This window comes from Anguilla rostrata, chromosome 13 (assembly GCF_018555375.3).
Source record: "Anguilla rostrata isolate EN2019 chromosome 13, ASM1855537v3, whole genome shotgun sequence".
Lineage (NCBI taxonomy): Eukaryota > Metazoa > Chordata > Actinopteri > Anguilliformes > Anguillidae > Anguilla > Anguilla rostrata.
Window position 1 is genome coordinate 34,782,376 of NC_057945.1, and position 18,080 is coordinate 34,800,455.

General features: G+C 43.0%; 1 protein-coding gene across 1 annotated transcript in view; it reads right to left on the reverse strand.

The window, feature by feature from the left end:
• LOC135238095 (synaptotagmin-6-like) overlaps window positions 1-18,080 on the reverse strand; it is a 39,134-nt gene that overhangs the window by 6,264 nt on the left and 14,790 nt on the right. The window contains exons 2-4 of the mRNA XM_064305767.1: window positions 10,923-11,304; window positions 6,363-6,924; window positions 1,394-1,514 (exon numbers count right to left, since the gene is read on the reverse strand). Of these exons, the coding sequence (XP_064161837.1) occupies window positions 1,394-1,514; window positions 6,363-6,924; window positions 10,923-11,098 (859 nt within the window). The 5' untranslated portion in view covers window positions 11,099-11,304. The remainder of the gene's footprint in view (window positions 1-1,393; window positions 1,515-6,362; window positions 6,925-10,922; window positions 11,305-18,080) is intronic.

An 18,080-nucleotide genomic window follows, 5' to 3' on the forward strand; every position in this document is an offset into this window, starting at 1 on the left:
GTATTGGGTGACAAATATGTGTCCTGCAAAAATTGATTAAACACACTTTACAGCGGTAAATGAATAGCCAACAAGATCCATTTCGTGTTTGTTATTCTATTGAAATGCTAGTGAGACATATGCTATTGTGCTTATTCAAAATATGCATAAAATAAGGAAACCGAAGAGTCTTTGCTGTGAAATTGAATTGCTTCAGGGCTCCATATAATAGCTATGCGTTTATTGCTCATAAATCTTATTCAACTGCCCGTGGGAACTGTCAAATCTTCAAAGGATGTATTTTATCAGTGAAACGACAATGTAAAAACAGCAAGAACAAAAAAAAAAAAAAATAGAACTACACTCTTAGTAATAGAAGATGTAATTATTAAATAGCTGTGTTATGCCTGTACAATTCTCTGAAATGTTTGCAAATTAGAAACGACAAGGCATTCCTGGAAGCCAATGTACACAAGTTGTGTTTAATATTTATTTTTTAAGTGAGTACCTTTCTAACGCTTCACGAGAGATTATCAAAATGTCAAGTTTCAAAATTTAGCAATTTATTTTTGTATGGTGAACAGTAAAAAAAAAAAACACATTTAAACAGATAGTACTTGCTTGCTGGTAGTGCACATTCGTATATTTAAATCAAGACATAAATTTAATTTCATCATAACGTGCTCCTTCAACGTGGATACTGAGGCGCTAAAGTAATACTCACCTTCAAATTATTATACATGAACGTCCTCATTAGAAGATAATTTCGTTGGAAGATTAATGACAGGTTCCTCTCTGTTCCTGCGTACTGTTTTCATCTGCCTGACATTTCGTATTATACTTCCCTATCGCCTTTCCAGCTGTCAAACACGAGACAACGCGGCCACTGGCATGTGCACGGACCCTGTCTCTCTGTCTTTCCGTCTCTGTCTCTCTCTCACACACATATACACACACATTCTCTCTCTCTCTCACTCTCTCACTCAGTAACACAGAGACACACACACATTGTCTCTCTCATACACACACACATACACACACATTGTCTCTTTCTCTCTCACAAGCACGCACATATTTTTTCTTTCTCACACTTACACTCTCTCACACACACACACACACACAAGCACACATACATTCTCTCTCTCACTCACACACGCAAACACACGCAATCTCTCTCTCCCACTCACACACACACACACGCACCCTTTCTCTCACACACAAGCACACACATTCTCTCTCTCTCTCTCACACACACACACTCACCCCCCCTCTCTCTCTCTCACTCGCACACACACAGAATCACACACATTCTCTCTCTCTCTCTCTTTCTCTCTCTCACACACACACACATACACACTCACCTTCTCGCTCACACACACACACACTCACCCCCTCCCTCTCTCTCTCTCGGTACCTGAGTATCCGGTGATGTCCATGGCCTTCAGGTTCCTGCACTTGATGACGGTGAGCGTGAGCCGTCCAGCCGTGGGCAGGTAGCACAGTGAGAACATGATCTCCCCCAAATCCACGCTCTCCTGCGGGACAAAATGGCTGCCGTCAACTCATACCGCACGTGTGAACTACACGTACACGCCCGTCTCGCTGCATGGGGAACGACAGGAAAAATCACAGAAAGGAACAAGATGGAGCTCATGGATCTTTGTTCTTCAGTCGTTGTCCTTCAATTTGTGTGAACTTTGTTTTCTTTCTTTTCCTAATTGGTGATATGTTTCATTGATTTCGTTCAGCATCAGACATAAAATGTTGCATGAGCAAAGAAGGAAATTCAATACATTTACTTCAATTTGGTGTTCGAAGTTGTGGCCAAACCTCAAATTCCAGCCCCAGTCTTTCACTGTATAGTCATAAGTAGAGGTGACCAAGCGCTGTATCATTAATTAGCATGCACAGATTAAGTCCCTATAAATCAATTAAGCCTTTCCAACTTGAAACTCTGCCTGTAGGATAGACTTTAGTTTCTCAGACCCCTCTCAATGCAGTTATTTGAAGTTTTAAATCTAAGCCACCGCAGCACAAAGAGTCACAGCTGATTACAGCTTCTACCAGCCAAAGTCTGATGATCCCAGTGCCAGATGGCGGACCGTGCTGTAGTTTTTGCTTAAAAGACAAAACCACAGTCGCAGTTAATTTGCAGGGTTATCCTTCCATCTTCTCTTGCGATGCTGTCATTTCGAAGACGTCATGGAGAATCGCAGTTGAAATAAAAAAAGCAACAATTACATAACAATAGAAATGTCAAACATTCTATTCATCAAAAGGGATTAAAAATGTATCCATTTCTATTCACAAAACCTTATTGAAGTGCACTGGTTAAAGCATATGTACAATATATGGCTGCACACTTCCAGCCCGTTTTTCAAGCCAGAGCTGGTTCTGTTTGTTTTTTCGGCCTGTCGAAGACGGTTGGTGGAGGTGGCTGAGGGGGTTAACGCCTGGGGTCAGGATGTACAGCACAGTAGAGCTTGGATGGACGTTGTCATGGAAACTAATTAATATTGAGGCAGTGGAATACTCGTTTCCTGGGAGTTTTTTCCACATTCCGAAGCACAGGCCACGGACAGTATTTGTGCCTGCATCAGGTAGAAGATTCTTTGACATGGTTTTGGTAAACTAATACAACGGATTAACAAAACATCTATAACCCCTTGAAAAGAAGCAAGTGTGTGACAGTTCACCGAACTTCACTGATCACTAAAAAAAAAAAAAGCTCCTCTTGATTTTACCATCCAGTTCTTAGCTTGAGAAATGTTTGGTTCTTATGCTCTAAACAAATTCATAATAATGATTGTTTAAAATCACTTGAAATACAACTTTTTGCACTAACATCTACTTTCCATTTACCCGGTATTCAAATTACGCTATCCACACTTCAAGGTGCTTATCATCCATAACTAGTTGATTACCATTTTTAGAGCTGGGTTACAAAATAATAGAAAATAGACTGGTACAGACGTATTACACAATGACGTCTTTGCACCAACTAGATGATAAGGACATGTCTATCTGACAAAGCTTCACAAACATGTTTGTACATATGAAATATTGAAGTACTCAAATGATTTGCAATCTAAATTGAACTGATGGGTTCCCTCAGACAGACCAGCTGAACTATATTCAATTTACCCTAGGCCATGGCTGCTCAACCCTGTTCCTGGAGATCTACTGTCTTGTAGATTTTCACTCCAGCCCTAACAAAGCACACCTCATTCAACAGCTAGAGATCTACCGTCCTGTAGGTTTTCACTCCAACCCTAACAAAGCACACCTCATTCAACAGCTAGAGATCTACCGTCCTGTAGGTTTTCACTCCAACCCTAACAAAGCACACCTCATTCAACGGCTAGAGATCTACCGTCCTGTAGGTTTTCACTCCAACCCTAACAAAGCTCACCTCATTCAACGGCTAGAGAGCTGCTAATTAGTGGAATCAGGCCTGCTAAATTAAGGTTGAAATGAAAACCAGCAGGATGGCTGGGTAGCCCTGCCATAGAATATATTCAGTAAGAAGTGCAAATTCCCATCGTCCTGGTTTTTAATTACTGCCAGTGTTATTATTATTATTATTATCAATCCTTCCACAGCTATAGTAACTGTACAAAGGGCAAGCTCAACCACCGCATAACTCAAAAGCAATGCTGGGGACGGCTTTATCAGTTTTTAAAAAATAAAATCTGTGGGGGCCTTTTCCCCCGCAATATGCTAGCTCAGAATTAATTACCAACGGAATAAACTCCGCCTCTTAACACTGCTCTGTGCTTGACTGACAGGAGGCCCCGTCTCGAAGCCTTTCACGCTGCGACAGCCACATACTGTAATTCCAGCTTCTGCGAGGTCATTCATCACCATAAAGGTGACAGGCGTCACTCAGGAAGAGATCCATTCGATGAGGAAGGCGGAGAAGATTAAACGGAAAAAAACCTCACACGGCCTGCAAGAGAGGGGCTGAATCTTTAATCTGAATATTTACAGTGAAGTGCAAATGTAGTCGTGGGAGAGTGACACAATTTTTTTTTTTGGTTTGGCTCTGTACTCCAGCACCTTGGATTTGGGAGTGAAATAATTAACGTGAGGTTGAAGCGCAGATGGTCAGCTTTAGTTTGAGGAAATTTGCATCCGTATCGGGTTGTCCGTGCAGGAATCACAGAGCTGAAACTACTGTCCCGATACTTTTGCATTTAGCCTTATATTTTTTATTTTTATGGTCTCTATTGGTCTATTGCTCTTTAGTCGAGCAGATCCTCCCGAGATAGTTTGGATGGATTATTGTGTCCGCCTCTATTTCCTCTGCAATGTTTATCTTCATAATTTCAGCGTTTATGTAACTGGAGTATGGCCCTCTTCCTTTTCCTTTCCAGTCCCTTGTTTTTCTTTCCTTCTCCCCCCTCCTCCCTCTCTTTCATGAACCCTAAACGGGCTCATCCTTTCATCACAAGCAAACAAGCAGAGTCTTAACCCTCCACACTCCTGCTCTCTCATGTAAACTACAAGGTTTCCAGTTGCTGTAGCACATTGCATTTTTCTCATTTTTTTTCTCAAAATTTTTCTCAAAATTTTAAATTTTGTACCTTTTTTTTTTTTGGTGGTTTAATTGAAACCCTCGTCCCTCAGCAGTGACTGCATTAGGACCTGTGACCATGCCCAAGCGCAATCACAGGCCTTAATTCATACCTTATTGTAGCAAATAAAGCGTAACCATCGCGTTTTAGTTGCAATTTGTAGCCTAATTGTATTTTAATGAACAATCACCATTCTTCATTAAAAATGATATAGCTTGGAAAGACCTACAGCAATTGGTCTGTGCTACAAACTACAGTATTGCTTGAAGGCTGTGTCAGGGCTCTGAGCTGTTTGACAAATAGGGGATTGCAGCAATGCATGTGGAAAGCTATTCATTTTGCAGAGTAATAATCTGTTCATAAAATATGTGGGATTTTGAAATCTGCAAAAGCGACTGGTAAGAAAATATATCTTTGTCACTTTGTTCGTATATAATTCCCAAACCGACAGTAAGAATTAATTGTACTAGAAGAGCGAGGATCTATCAGTTCTTATGTTAGATAAGATTATTTTAATGCATGACGAATCAAACTGTTAAAATGAAATGCATACATCTTTTGTACAACTGATTTATCTCCGAGTTTCTATGCCGGGGCTAGAACTGGAGCAGCATTTTTACACCATGTCTTAAAGGAGTAACATGGTGGTTGAACGTGACACTTCCCAGTTGTATTTAGGCAACAAAAAAACAAATGTGCATTTTTAAAATTATTATTCAGTCATTTCAATGTACTTTAAAACGTATTTTTCTAAGCCTAAATTTCCCACTATAAAAGTTCACCCGAACCGTCTGGGCGTGGTAATGAGAACTGTCAGTTAGCTATGATTGACAGACCGTGCCCCGTTACCATAGCTACCCTCATGATACGCGCTCTTTTTGAGACACTTATCACAAGCTAGCTAGCTTAGTAGTATATCAAGTATCGATAGATAGCTAAGGTAAGGACGTTGACTTATATCCAATTATAATTTTTGCTATCTAGCTAGCCAAGTTAAGATAAACGCACAACTATAACGTCCTCATAAAAGCAAACTAGCTAGCTAATGTTATCGATAACATTGCCTTATGAAAGCAAACTACCTAGCTAGCTAACGTTAGCTAGCTAGCTAAATGAATATAACCAGAAATAATCTAATAGTCCTTAAAAGGCACTCTAATTTAAGTGAACCTAACGTTAGTCAAATATTTGCATTGTCTTGCCTGTAAGCCAGCGGCGCAAACTATGGGTCTCGAGTTATCCATGGGTTTACGGGGCGTGGAAAGGGGAGTGGTTACTGTGTTCGTGACGCACCAAGTTGACAACTTTCTCAACCGGTTGAAAATAGGACGATAAATTTAAAACGCATATTTCTCCAAAAATACAGAACGGACATATTTAATACTTTACTCATTGTGTTTTTTCAATGCCTCTTGTGCAAATAGCACATAAAACCGAGAAAGTGTGAAAATCACCATGGTACTCCTTTAATGGGAATTTTTATGTTTTGTTAAGTTTCAAGTAATGCTCATTTATGCCTTCACTAGCATAGCAACTCATTAGCACAGAAACAGTTACCGTATTGTGTTATGCAATGAGGTCATCAGAGGTAGAAAGACTAGAGGTCAGAAGATAAAAGTACTGCCATGTGTTTACACCTCCCATAAACTAAGCCTTCTGATTTCACCAAATGGTTCTACCTGCCGTCTGATGAATTGTGCTAATTAGCAAATCCAGTTGATTGGAACAAAATACTGAGGAGGACCTTTCCTTTCTAAACCTGGATTTTCCAGCTCTGAAGGTTAATAAATCACAGGATCATCTTACACTGGTGGCGTACTGAATGTCCTTCCAGATGAAGGTCTCCCGGGTGAGGTCCGACGTCTCGAAGAGGTTGTCCAGTATCACCTCCCCGATCATGTCGTGGCGGGAGAACCGGTCGAAGTCGAAGACGCTCATGTGCAGCTTCCGGCCGCCCAGCTCCTCGTAGGGCACGGGGAACTGGAAGGCCTCGTCGAACGTGGGGTTGAGGGTCTTGCGGTGCACCCTGGTCTGGAACTTCTGCTTGCGGTCGGGGAGCAGGTAGATCTTCACGTAGGGGTCGGAGCTGCCGCAGAAGTCCTTGGCAGGCAGGTCCAGGGCCCTGAGGACGTTGACGGCCAGGGCCTCGCTCTCGTAGTCGTACTTGAGGGAGAAGTGGATGCGCCCGCACGCCCGGCCGCCGTTCTTGGCCGGCTCGTCGGCGTCCAGCGACTTCTGCTTGTAGAGCTCGGGCTTGATGCCGCCGATGCTGGTGGGCCGCTCGTCGGCGTCCAGGAGCTCGGTGCCCCGGTCCAGGCTGGTGACGTGGTGCATCTGCCTCGGCAGGTGCCGCTTGAAGGAGCTGTGTCTGGAGAGAGAGAGAGAGAGAGAGAGAGAGAGAGATAAAAAGAAAGAGAGAGAAACAGAGAGAGAAAGTAAGGGACGAAATTGAAATTGAGAGAGACAGAGAGAGAGAGAGAGAGAGAGAGCGAGAAAGACAGAGAGGGATGAAATTGAAATTGAGAGAAAGAGAGCGAGAGAGAGGGGGATGAAATTGAAATTGAGAGAATGAGAGTGAGAAAGAGAGAGATAGAAAGAGAAAGTAAGGGCGATATTTAGGGTGTTGGTACAGTACATCTCCCTGGGCATCACTGGGTGTGCCCTTGATGTTTCACCCTTGGTGAATTTGCATGTGCCCTCAGTTCCATGTCTGCATCCACACTATATATATATATATATATGGTACTGCACATCCATCCTTCGATTATCTATACCCGCTTATCCCCGGTCAGGGTCGCGGGAGGTGCTGGAGCCTATCCCAGCATGCATTGGGCGAGAGGCAGGAATACACCAGGGACAGTGATATCTTATCAAAAGAAAAAGAAAAATCACTTCACACAAGCAGCCATTAAGGTTGGATAAAGCGACTAATAGTATCTTGGGATCATTTTCCTGATTAATCTCTACTAATGTCAAAAATTACTGTTCAAACAATAAATTACTGGCTGGTTTTACCACATTTGCCTTTAGGTCCTCTGCAAAGCAATCATACTGCTGTGTGAGGTATTTAATTGGACAGACAGAGACAGCTAGACTCGCATTTTAAAAGCATTTCATTTGTAATGAATTCACACAATTATTGTACATTTTGGTAATACTGGTCATGTTTGTACTCAGGTACAAAGTTCCTGCAAAGTTCTGTTTTTGATTATCTAAATCTCTCAGAATTTCCATTTTGTTTATCCGTACACATGGCACAATCCATCCAAACAACCTAATATATTTCACCTTATTTGGCCATTTCCACATATTTGGTCATCATCTTTCTTTTGTTTTTCATTGGACCAGATAGATTAATAAATGCTCTGCAAAGTAATTATTTCATTTACTCTTTAACTGCGTAATGTAAGAATCTGTGAACTTGGTTTTAAGATATTTTCATGGATGGTATTTAATGATAATTAGAAGTTTTTCTAATCATCATGGGTGTACAGTTATTTCATGCTTCTCTATATAGGCATTCTATTTGTACTGTACCACTATCGGCAGTCGGTTTAGCTGCCTTTATAGTCTTAGTAGCTTTGTATTTGTACTGAAATGAGCTTTGAACTGAAATGACATTTCATTTTCAGGACATAATTGCTAAGGCATGGGTATCTGGTACTAATGTAACTCCAAGATCTCTGACAATAACAATTGGAATTCTGCACAGAACATTTCAGTATAATTCAAGTGAAATGGCTTGGTCTTTCAGTTGATGAATTTTAACAACAAAAGTGACCTGACTTACATCATTATTAATTCATATTTATCTTCCAGTAGGAGCTACTGTAAGTTTATTCTTTTTAAAGCTAAGAAAAAAGGATTTCATTTTAAGTGTTATAAAAAATGAATGAAACACAGGGCAAGTATTCACTTGGACATATTATCTGGCCATTGTATCACTGACTGATGTCTTAATTCTCCATCATTCCCCCAACCCCTCTACCCCCCCACCTCACCAATTTGATTTGAAATGTCCTGTTGTTATTATTGTGGTTATTGTAAGCTTGACACCATCAGTTATAGAAGGGGCCACGCCAGCATGCTCAAGTGCCCCCCCTCCCCCACCCCCACCATCACACCCCAGGCCACTAATGCACTACCACAGCAGCCGGTTATTGGGCTAGTTTACTGCTGCAGGAAGACCATAATAGCCCAATCAAGAAGACAAGCGACTTTTGGGGCGCTGAGCATTTGAGGGTGCCCTGCTTCTCTGGCTGACATAAAGACTAATCTTTAAGTCCGTTTTGGGAATAGAAATGTTTTTATTACGGCGTGTCAAAGAAAACAGGTGCAAAAGCACAATGCGTTGCATTAAGTGGTCAGACAAGAGGTCCGCTTTTTGTACTGTACAAGAAAAAAAATTCATTCTCAAGGAATGATTTCCTCAATTTTCTCCTTCTGTAGACTTTTTAATTTGTCGTCTTTCTCCCCCACGGTTTCAAAAACTACACCCCGTCCTCCAGCCTCAAATTTCCTGACAATTCAGAGTCAAACTCAAGATGACAACAAGCAGAGAAAAAACTGAAAACTGAAAAACTGGATATGGCCACACAGAGGCACACCACATTGATAACTTTTTCTAAACCTGATCCTTTGGACAGCACGAATCCTTCAACCAGCGCTGTCTCAGGTGATGACTTTGATGAGGCCGCTCCTCTGGATAATAATAAATAATCCGCTCAAGAGGTGCCAGGAGCCATTGAATTCAGATTGTCAGATTGAATTCCCCTTGTGGCTGTTATGGATTGCGTGAAGTTACTTCAGTCAGCAGTATCTGTCAATGGCATCAGAATCGCAGCCAGAAAATGATCAAAAAGAATCTTTATAGTGATGGTTCACATCCAAACACAGGACGTATCCATATGGTATACATCGTATGACTGTATTGTGTTCCATACTTTGATTACATTATGTACTGGAAAATATGAGTACTGTACATATGCAGTTAAATATGTGTGACACAAATGTTAAAGTGTACCTGATAAATACTTTGGAAGTATCAGGCCTGTAACATTTATCGTCAACCTCGATGTACAAGTAAAATTACTTTTTTCTCTGCATAAATATATTGGATATATGTCTGGTGATTAGTGAACTGATTGTGTTATGTGTCAAAAATAAACAAAGGCTTGCATTTAATTTAGAGTTGAGGGTAATAGTTTGCCGAATCTCAGCGTCGGTGCGTGCAAAACCCGTCCTTGGTGTGTGAAACCCGGCCTCTGTGTGTGAAACTCAGCCTCTGTGTGTGAAACTCAGCCTCTGTGTGTCAAACCCAGCCTCTGTGTGTGAAACCCAGCCTCAGTGTGAAACCCAGCCTCTGTGTGTGAAACCCAGCCTCAGTGTGAAACCCAGCCTCTGTGTGTCAAACCCAGCCTCTGTGTGTGAAACCCGGCCTCTGTGTGTGAAACCCGGCCTCAGAGTGTGAAACCCGGCCTCAGAGTGTGAAACCCAGCCTCAGTGTGAAACCCAGCCTCTGTGTGTGAAACCCAGCCTCTGTGTGTGAAACCCAGCCTCAGAGTGTGAAACCCAGCCTCTGTGTGTGAAACCCAGCCTCTGTGTGTGAAACCCAGCCTCTGTGTGTGAAACCCGGCCTCAGTGTGTGAAACTCAGCCTCAGTGTGAAACTCGGCCTCAGTGTGAAACCCGGCCTCTGTGTGTGAAACCCAGCCTCAGTGTATGAAACCCAGCCTCGGTGTGAAACCCGGCCTCAGTGTGAAACCCAGCCTCTGTGTGTGAAACCCAGCCTCTGTGTGTGAAACCCAGCCTCGGTGTGAAACCCGGCCTCAGTGTGAAACCCAGCCTCTGTGTGTGAAACCCAGCCTCTGTGTGTGAAACCCAGCCTCTGTGTGTGAAACTCAGCCTCTGTGTGTGAAACCCGGCCTCAGTGTGTGAAACCCAGCCTCAGTGTGTGAAACCCGGCCTCTGTGTGTGAAACCCAGCCTCTGTGTGTGAAACCCAGCCTCTGTGTGTGAAACCCAGCCTCTGTGTGTGAAACCCGGCCTCAGTGTGTGAAACTCAGCCTCAGTGTGAAACTCGGCCTCAGTGTGAAACCCGGCCTCTGTGTGTGAAACCCAGCCTCAGTGTATGAAACCCAGCCTCTGTGTGTGAAACCCAGCCTCTGTGTGTGAAACCCAGCCTCGGTGTGAAACCCAGCCTCAGTGTGAAACCCAGCCTCGGTGTGAAACCCAGCCTCTGTGTGAAACCCGGCCTCGGTGTGAAACTCGGCCTCGGTGTGAAACCCGGCCTCTGTGTGTGAAACCCAGCCTCTGTGTGTGAAACCCGGCCTCGGAGTGTCGAACCCGGCGGGCGGTGGCGGACCGACCTGTTCGAGGACGCCGGTTCGGTCGTCTGGCGGGAGATGCGCGTGCGCCGCAGGAAGTGGTCCTTCATGGACAGCTGGACGTCGGCGGGGATGTCCGGCGACGTGTGGCTGATCTTCACCGCCGCCTCCAGGATGCTGACGTGGCCGGCGGCGTCCTTGAGCTTCTCCGTCGCCATGGCGTCGGAGTGGGCGGGGCAGAGGCAGACTCCGCCTCTAGGGGAGGCGTCCGGGCTGAGGGCGGCGGCGGCGGCGCTGCTGGAGGACGGCGGGGGCTTGTCGCGCCAGGGCACCCAGCACAGCTTCCAGGACGCGAATAGGATGACCCCCAGCAGGGCCAGGCCACACCCGAGAAACACGACCAAGAGGAGGCTGAAAGAGAGATCTGTGGGGGGGGGGGGGGGAGGATTTAGGGTGGGGGAGTGGACAAGAAATGTGATTGGAGGAGGGAGGTAGGCCAACGGATACACAGAGATGTTATGCTGAGAGTAAGAGAGTGAGAGAGTGAGAGAATGAGTGTGAGAGCATGAGAGAGAAAATGTTTGTGTGCATGGGTGTGTGTATATGTGAGAGAGAATGTGTGTGTATGTTTATGTGTGAAAGAGAGAGTGAGTGTGTGTATGTATGTGTGTGAAAGAGAGACAGAATGTGTGTGTGTATGCTTCTGAGAAAGAGCGAGAGAGAGAGAATGTGTGTGTGTGTGTGCTTGGTGTGTGTATGTGTTTGAAAGCTATATCATTTTATATCAACCAGGCGCAGATTTCAAGGTGACTGGTTTGTGACTTTTGAGCTGATCTTATTCAGTTTCCAGCCACACATAAGAGGTAGTTCACATGATTGACCTTCTTCCAGTGAGGCAACTGTATTTTTATTCCTCAGGATTGTAACGAGATTGGGTAACAACTGATATGTGTGCAACGGTCAAGTTGTCACACATATTTAAATGGTAAATGGACTGCATTTACATATCGCTTTTATCCAAAGCGCTTTACAATTGATACCTCTCATTCACCAGAGCATTTAGGGGTTAGGTGTCTTGCTCAGGGACACTTCGACATGCCCAGGGTGGGGCTCGAACCGGCAACCCTCCGACTGCCAGACAACCCGTTCTTACCTCCTGAGCTATGTCACCCCAGGGTAACAACCAAACAAAACAACATTTAGCATTCAACATTGAACAACCGAACAAAAGCTTTGTATGCCTCACATATAAATAACAGCTAGCGAGCACATACATTTACTTACACGATGGACGCAAATTGCAGGTAACGGAAAAATCAGTCGCCGCTGTGCAATCAGTTGATGAATTAAGTGCTGAGCCACAGCGCAGGCCAGCAGACCCTTCAGGTCCGCCGGACCAGGGTTTCAGAACCACGTCGTAAGCGCATACCGGGTGATTGACATTGTTTTTAAATATGATTCCATTTAAAGCCCAGGACCTGGTAATTACAATTCTTTCGTGACAGCTAAAAAATGCAGCCAGATTAATTCCTCTGGGTACTTACTGTACCTAATGAAGAATGCTTATGGATGATTAATATTCCAGCCCATAAGTGCACTTTTCTGCAGACACTGACTTTCAAGATTTTACACACACACACACACACACATGCGCACGCACACACACACACACACACACAACCACCCTAACTGATTCACTGGAGGAGCCTGGTGCTGAACATTAGCATAAGTATAGAACCACAGATACACAAGGATCCATAGAACTAGCACAGCATGAATATAAATGGGAATTACGCATGCATGCAATTTCATGCCTGTGTGCATAATAAAATATGTTATAACATCATGAATATCATGTCAGCTTCTAATCCTTTCATGGGAAAAAACAAATATGAAATCAATCTTCAGCCAGCCCAGCCTCTCTTGAATAAACAAACGCTCCGACGGCATCGTGTTGCAGTGGGAAGCCTGACGTTCTTCTTTCAAATGGTGTTTGAATATAATTACCGCTCTACTCATAAAAAAACGGGAACATAGACTGTTTTCAAATGGGACCCGGCCACTTGGGGAAAGCAATTGTTGTGTCGCACTGCTTCAGCCAAAATAGCATTTCTCTGAATGGTCAAAACACGTGGCCAATTAATGTGATTATTTTGAATGTGCTTGCAGAGGAGTTCAGGGGGGTTGGTGGCTGGAACAGGAAAAACACAATGCAACATAACCAAAATTAATTGGAAAGAACAGCATTATGATTTTCCTTCACTGGAACTGAAGGGCCTAGCCAAAACCATGAAAAACAGCCCCAGTCTATATGTATATATGTGCATACATGAGATTTTTCCTGCATCTTAGATCAAAGATCTTTTTTTTCTTTATTCTGACCACTTGACGTTTTTATGTCATTTGTATCTAAATGACCCATTTGGTCGGCATCAGCAATATAAGATAAATAAATATTACACTTCCAGGTTAAGAGAACTGTTTTCAAATGTACATTCATTTGGAAAACACTGCCTGTCAGGGCCAGCCCTGGAGGGTTGGGGGGGGGGGGGTAATTTATAGCGCTAGGGGATGAATAACTTAATTATGAAAATAACGTGATTTACTTTAGATAATCATTGGATCGTGTGGCCACCCCCTTGCGGTCGTGTGCCCCCCCCTAGTGGTTGTGGCCCTAAACAACCGCATAGAGCATTTATGCCACGGGCCGGCCCTGCTATCTGTAAACCGTACTGTTTGACCGAACGTAAGTTCTACAGTACAGGGGCGACATAGCTCAGGAGGTAAGACCGATTGTCTGGCAGTCGGAGGGTTGCCGGTTCAAACCCCGCCCTGGGCGTGTCGAAGTGTCCTTGAGCAAGACACCTAACCCCTAACTGCTCTGGCGAATGAGAGGCATCAATTGTAAAGCGCTTTGGATAAAAGCGCTATATAAATGCAGTCCATTTACCATTTACCAGTATGTGGAACCATCTAGGATAGATTTGCGTTGACTAAAGGGGCATTTTACACGCGCTACTGGGGGAACTGCTTTCGGCGCTTCAGATTTCTTATTCACCGAACGGAAAGACAACTTCAGGTCAGCGGAGGCTTTCACTGAGAAGATAATCTCTTAGCTCGTCTGAGGATTCAGTCTCCAGATTCCTCAGCCTCGAACGGCTCTCCGAAATCCACAGTAAATCGAGCATGCAGAGTGAAGAATTCTCATCGCGCGCCTTACTGAAAATGTGACTTTTTTTTTTTTAAAGAATTGAGGCTCCACTGGGATTTTTTATTTATTTTTATTTTTTTTGGGGGGAGGGTCTTTCTTGTTGTTATTACTATGCAATTGCATTTCTCTGAAAATACTTTTTGTAGAAAGTTACCAACAGTGCAAACTGTACTGCTGACTGAATAGGTATGGGTACGGATACTTTCTAACCAGGTTATTTGCTTCTTCTTTTTTTTTATTCATTCATTTATATGGGTGGATATTCGGTTGTGCACTGGTGTAATGGTTCAGCTCACTGGCAGGTAAAGAAAACAAAAGAAGAAAAAGACATAAAGAATTCTAGGTAAGAGCAGTTAATTTGAAGGGAAGAATTGCATCCTTCTGTCATTCACCTAATGGACAACGACCTAATGGTTTTTCTCAGTGCAAAATCATGATATCACCACGGTACAGGAGGCCCATTTATGATCGATAAGTGTAAAGTGAGTTGAACAAACTAACAATCAGCACTGGATGGACGCCACCCTAGGTGACTGCCCATGTCGCCCGTGCCTTAGAACAGCGTTTCCCAAACTTTTTCCTTCCGCGGCACACTTCTCAAATTTACAGAACCTCACGGCGCACCGCTCTCAAAAGCATAAAAAATAAACACCCTGGGGTTTTAATGAACGATATGAACCAGCCCTCGATGGAACTACACGCATTTTAGGCTAATAACTGGGCTTGACTCAGGCACAGTTTGATTTCCGAGCTTGTGTTTTGTGTCAGTGCCAAGTCGAACAATCCTGACATTCATAATCAAAGTACACTTGGAAAAAAAAAATCATTCTTGGTGCATTAATCATGAGGTACTTAATTTCCTTCCATTCTCCATTCTTTCAGGATTATCAGACTCTGAGATTAATATTAAATTAAATGGACTTATTAGAGCAAAGTTCAGATGACCATTTCCTCATAAAACTGAAAAATGAAAAATGCCAAAGAACAGTTGATCTGCGGAGTTGAAAAAACTTCCAGAACTACATGCTTCGCGTGTATGACTACAAATAATTATACACAGCAAATAATATTCTGTCCTGTGGAAAAGTCATGAAATCCTTCTTTCACACATTCGAATAGAAGCTCATATTAGAATTATACACAAACACAACAGCCATGCGATCGCCATACATTTCATAATATATTTTTTTCCACAGTCTGTAGATGCTGCTTTGTAATTGGTGTAATTTCATGGACCAGAAAGCTATCCATAACCTGCGCTGGCCTCCCAGTGTTAGGAATCACCTCTGTTTGTCAATATGAGATTAAATATACATGAGAGACATGCAAGGTTATTCAAGCATTACTCGCCTAAAGGTTTAGCATATTCTCTAAATGACCCGAGGTAATCTCAGATTCAAGCATGTGCATACATTCCATTAGCAGGCAATCGTGAACAATGAGTTATTGACATTATAAATAAGGAATTATACTTGGTGGTGGTGGTGGCGGTGGTGGTGGGGGAAGGGGGCGGGGGGGGGGGGCTCAGACCTATTCTGACACCATTTATAATAATACAGAGTTTGAACAAATATGTTCAAAGAAGTGTCATTTAAAGAAATTACATCCTGAATGATGCTGAATTTAACATTTTCAACAAAAAATAAAACAGTAAATGTGGCATATTGCAAAAGTTTAGGCACCCTTCCAGTTGATTAATTAAACCCTTTTAAAAAAGGGTCCTAAAACATAATTGACTTGTTACACAGTAAAATGTCCTGAGTTAATTAAACTCAAACAGTGTTCATTTAACTCTTAATGAATGTGGGACCAAATGTTACCTATTTGGTGTTGAATTAACACTGGACATTTTATTGAGTCGACCTTAAATTAAGCCAGGTGAGGAAAATTCCAGATCTTAATAAATACTCAATTCCAGAAATAACCTCTCAGGGTGCTTACTCTCAATAACCATGGCCTCTTCTAACCCGAGTACAGAAAAATAAATATCACTGTGTCTTACATGTACAAAGCAGGAACAGGCTGTAAAAAGGTATCCAAATGCTTACAGCTCGGACTTTCCACTGTCAGAAACATCTTTAAGAAATGGAAGTTAAGGGGAAATTTTAAAGCATCGATCCTGACAGACTGAGAAAAATCTCTAACAGAACTGCTGGTAGACTGGTCAGGTACGCAAAGCAAAACCCACATATCAATGCAACACGACCTGCAGAAAGGTTTAGTATGTATATTATTATATAGTTCATGATGATTCATAAATTATATGATGCATGGAAATATATGTGTCTGGCTAGGGCTGGGTGATATGGCCAGAACATTATGTTCTCCAATTTCCTGTAACTATACAAAAATACATTGTCTGAAATGTCACATCACGTCACATTTTTTAATGAAATGGTGGGACTGATGTTGCAAATTCTTAATCGCGCCGTTGCAATGTGCAATTTTTAATATTCATTGGATGAAAACCAATGAAATGTTTGTACATGTTTCAGCATTTTTTGGTGTCCCTCTGCAAATTAAGAAACTGTCAAACTGCAAAATTCGACACCGCGACAACTTTGAATACCTGAGACGGAGCGTTTCTGTGAAATGATGGGGAGGTGGCGGGGGGGGGGGACTTGTGACTTGTGACGTTTTGACGGCTAATCAGTGTTAAAATGATATCACCGCCGAGCGCTCTGTCCGCACTAGAGCAGAATGAAATAAGCGCACTTTAATTTTCTGTTATTCTCCCAACGGAACGAACTGCCAAAAGCCGGACCCAGTCAGACCCGTGAAGGGTTCCGTGGGACCAATAAATCTAATTATGTCTTTGTTTTTTTAAGCCAAACTCTTAGAGCGCCAGAGCCAGAGACTCCGGGGCCGCAGCACGGGTCTTCAAATCCCACCTGGTTTCCATAGAAACCTCGGCTATTAAACTAAAATGTGCGTTCTCCGTCGAACGTAGCTTCTCACATGATAAAAAAAAAAAAACTGCTCGCAACTATAAATACATCCTCACGGCCAGTGAGAATGTGCTGCTGTATGTTGGCGGATGATGCATGCATGCGATGCATTACGACGCATTAATGCGTCGCAGGAACTGCATGCGTGGCGAAAGAGGGCGTCAGGCAGCGCGGAGAGAGAGAGAGAATGCAGTCGCAGGATCTGCTGAATCCTGGTTCTTCTTCCAGAAGAATTAACTGTATGATATTTAGGGGTTTTGAGGCAGTCCCTGTGGGACTGGCAAGAGCTTCAGACTCAATGAAGATTGTGATGGCAGTTGCTTATGGCATCACCATACAATGGGAAGAAGGGCATTATAAGAGTAGATTTTCTGATTAAAACTTACACTGTACAATTTTTATTCAACAAGGAGGCCTTCATTACTACATTTCCATTATATTATATTATATTATATTATATTATATTATATTATATTATATTATATTATATTATATACATGTCTGTCATGCAATGTCGTGGCAGATTTGGGCTGTTATTGGACAGCAGTCCGCTGAGATCACAGGATACGCCGCTGCATCCTCTGGCATCCTCTGAACTCGTGGATTTGATTCCCGCGGAGCAGCAGAACAAGAGGAAAATCGGAATAGGAAGTGATCGCTTTCTTTCTTTGCCGGGAAAATCCGACCCCTCATTTCATCCTTTCGTCAATGTCAATTTGCCTCAACCTTGTGCGGCCCGCCTCATCTGTGTCCCTCTCGTTAGAGATCACTTCACAATGGGGGGGGGAGCGCTCTACAGCCTCCTTTTCCTCGAAAAAATGAGACCAGAGAAAGAAAAGTAATGAATTTCTGAGGCTCCATTCATTACGTAGGTGCCATTCAGCAGGCTGTCTCATCCAGACGTGCGCGGTTTAATATTTTTTTTTTACATACCATCCAATTATATCGCAGGATATTTATGGAACCAATTCAGGTTAAGTACCTTGTTCAAAGGGGGGGGGGGGGGGGGGGACAATGGCAGTGCCCCACCGGGGAATCAAA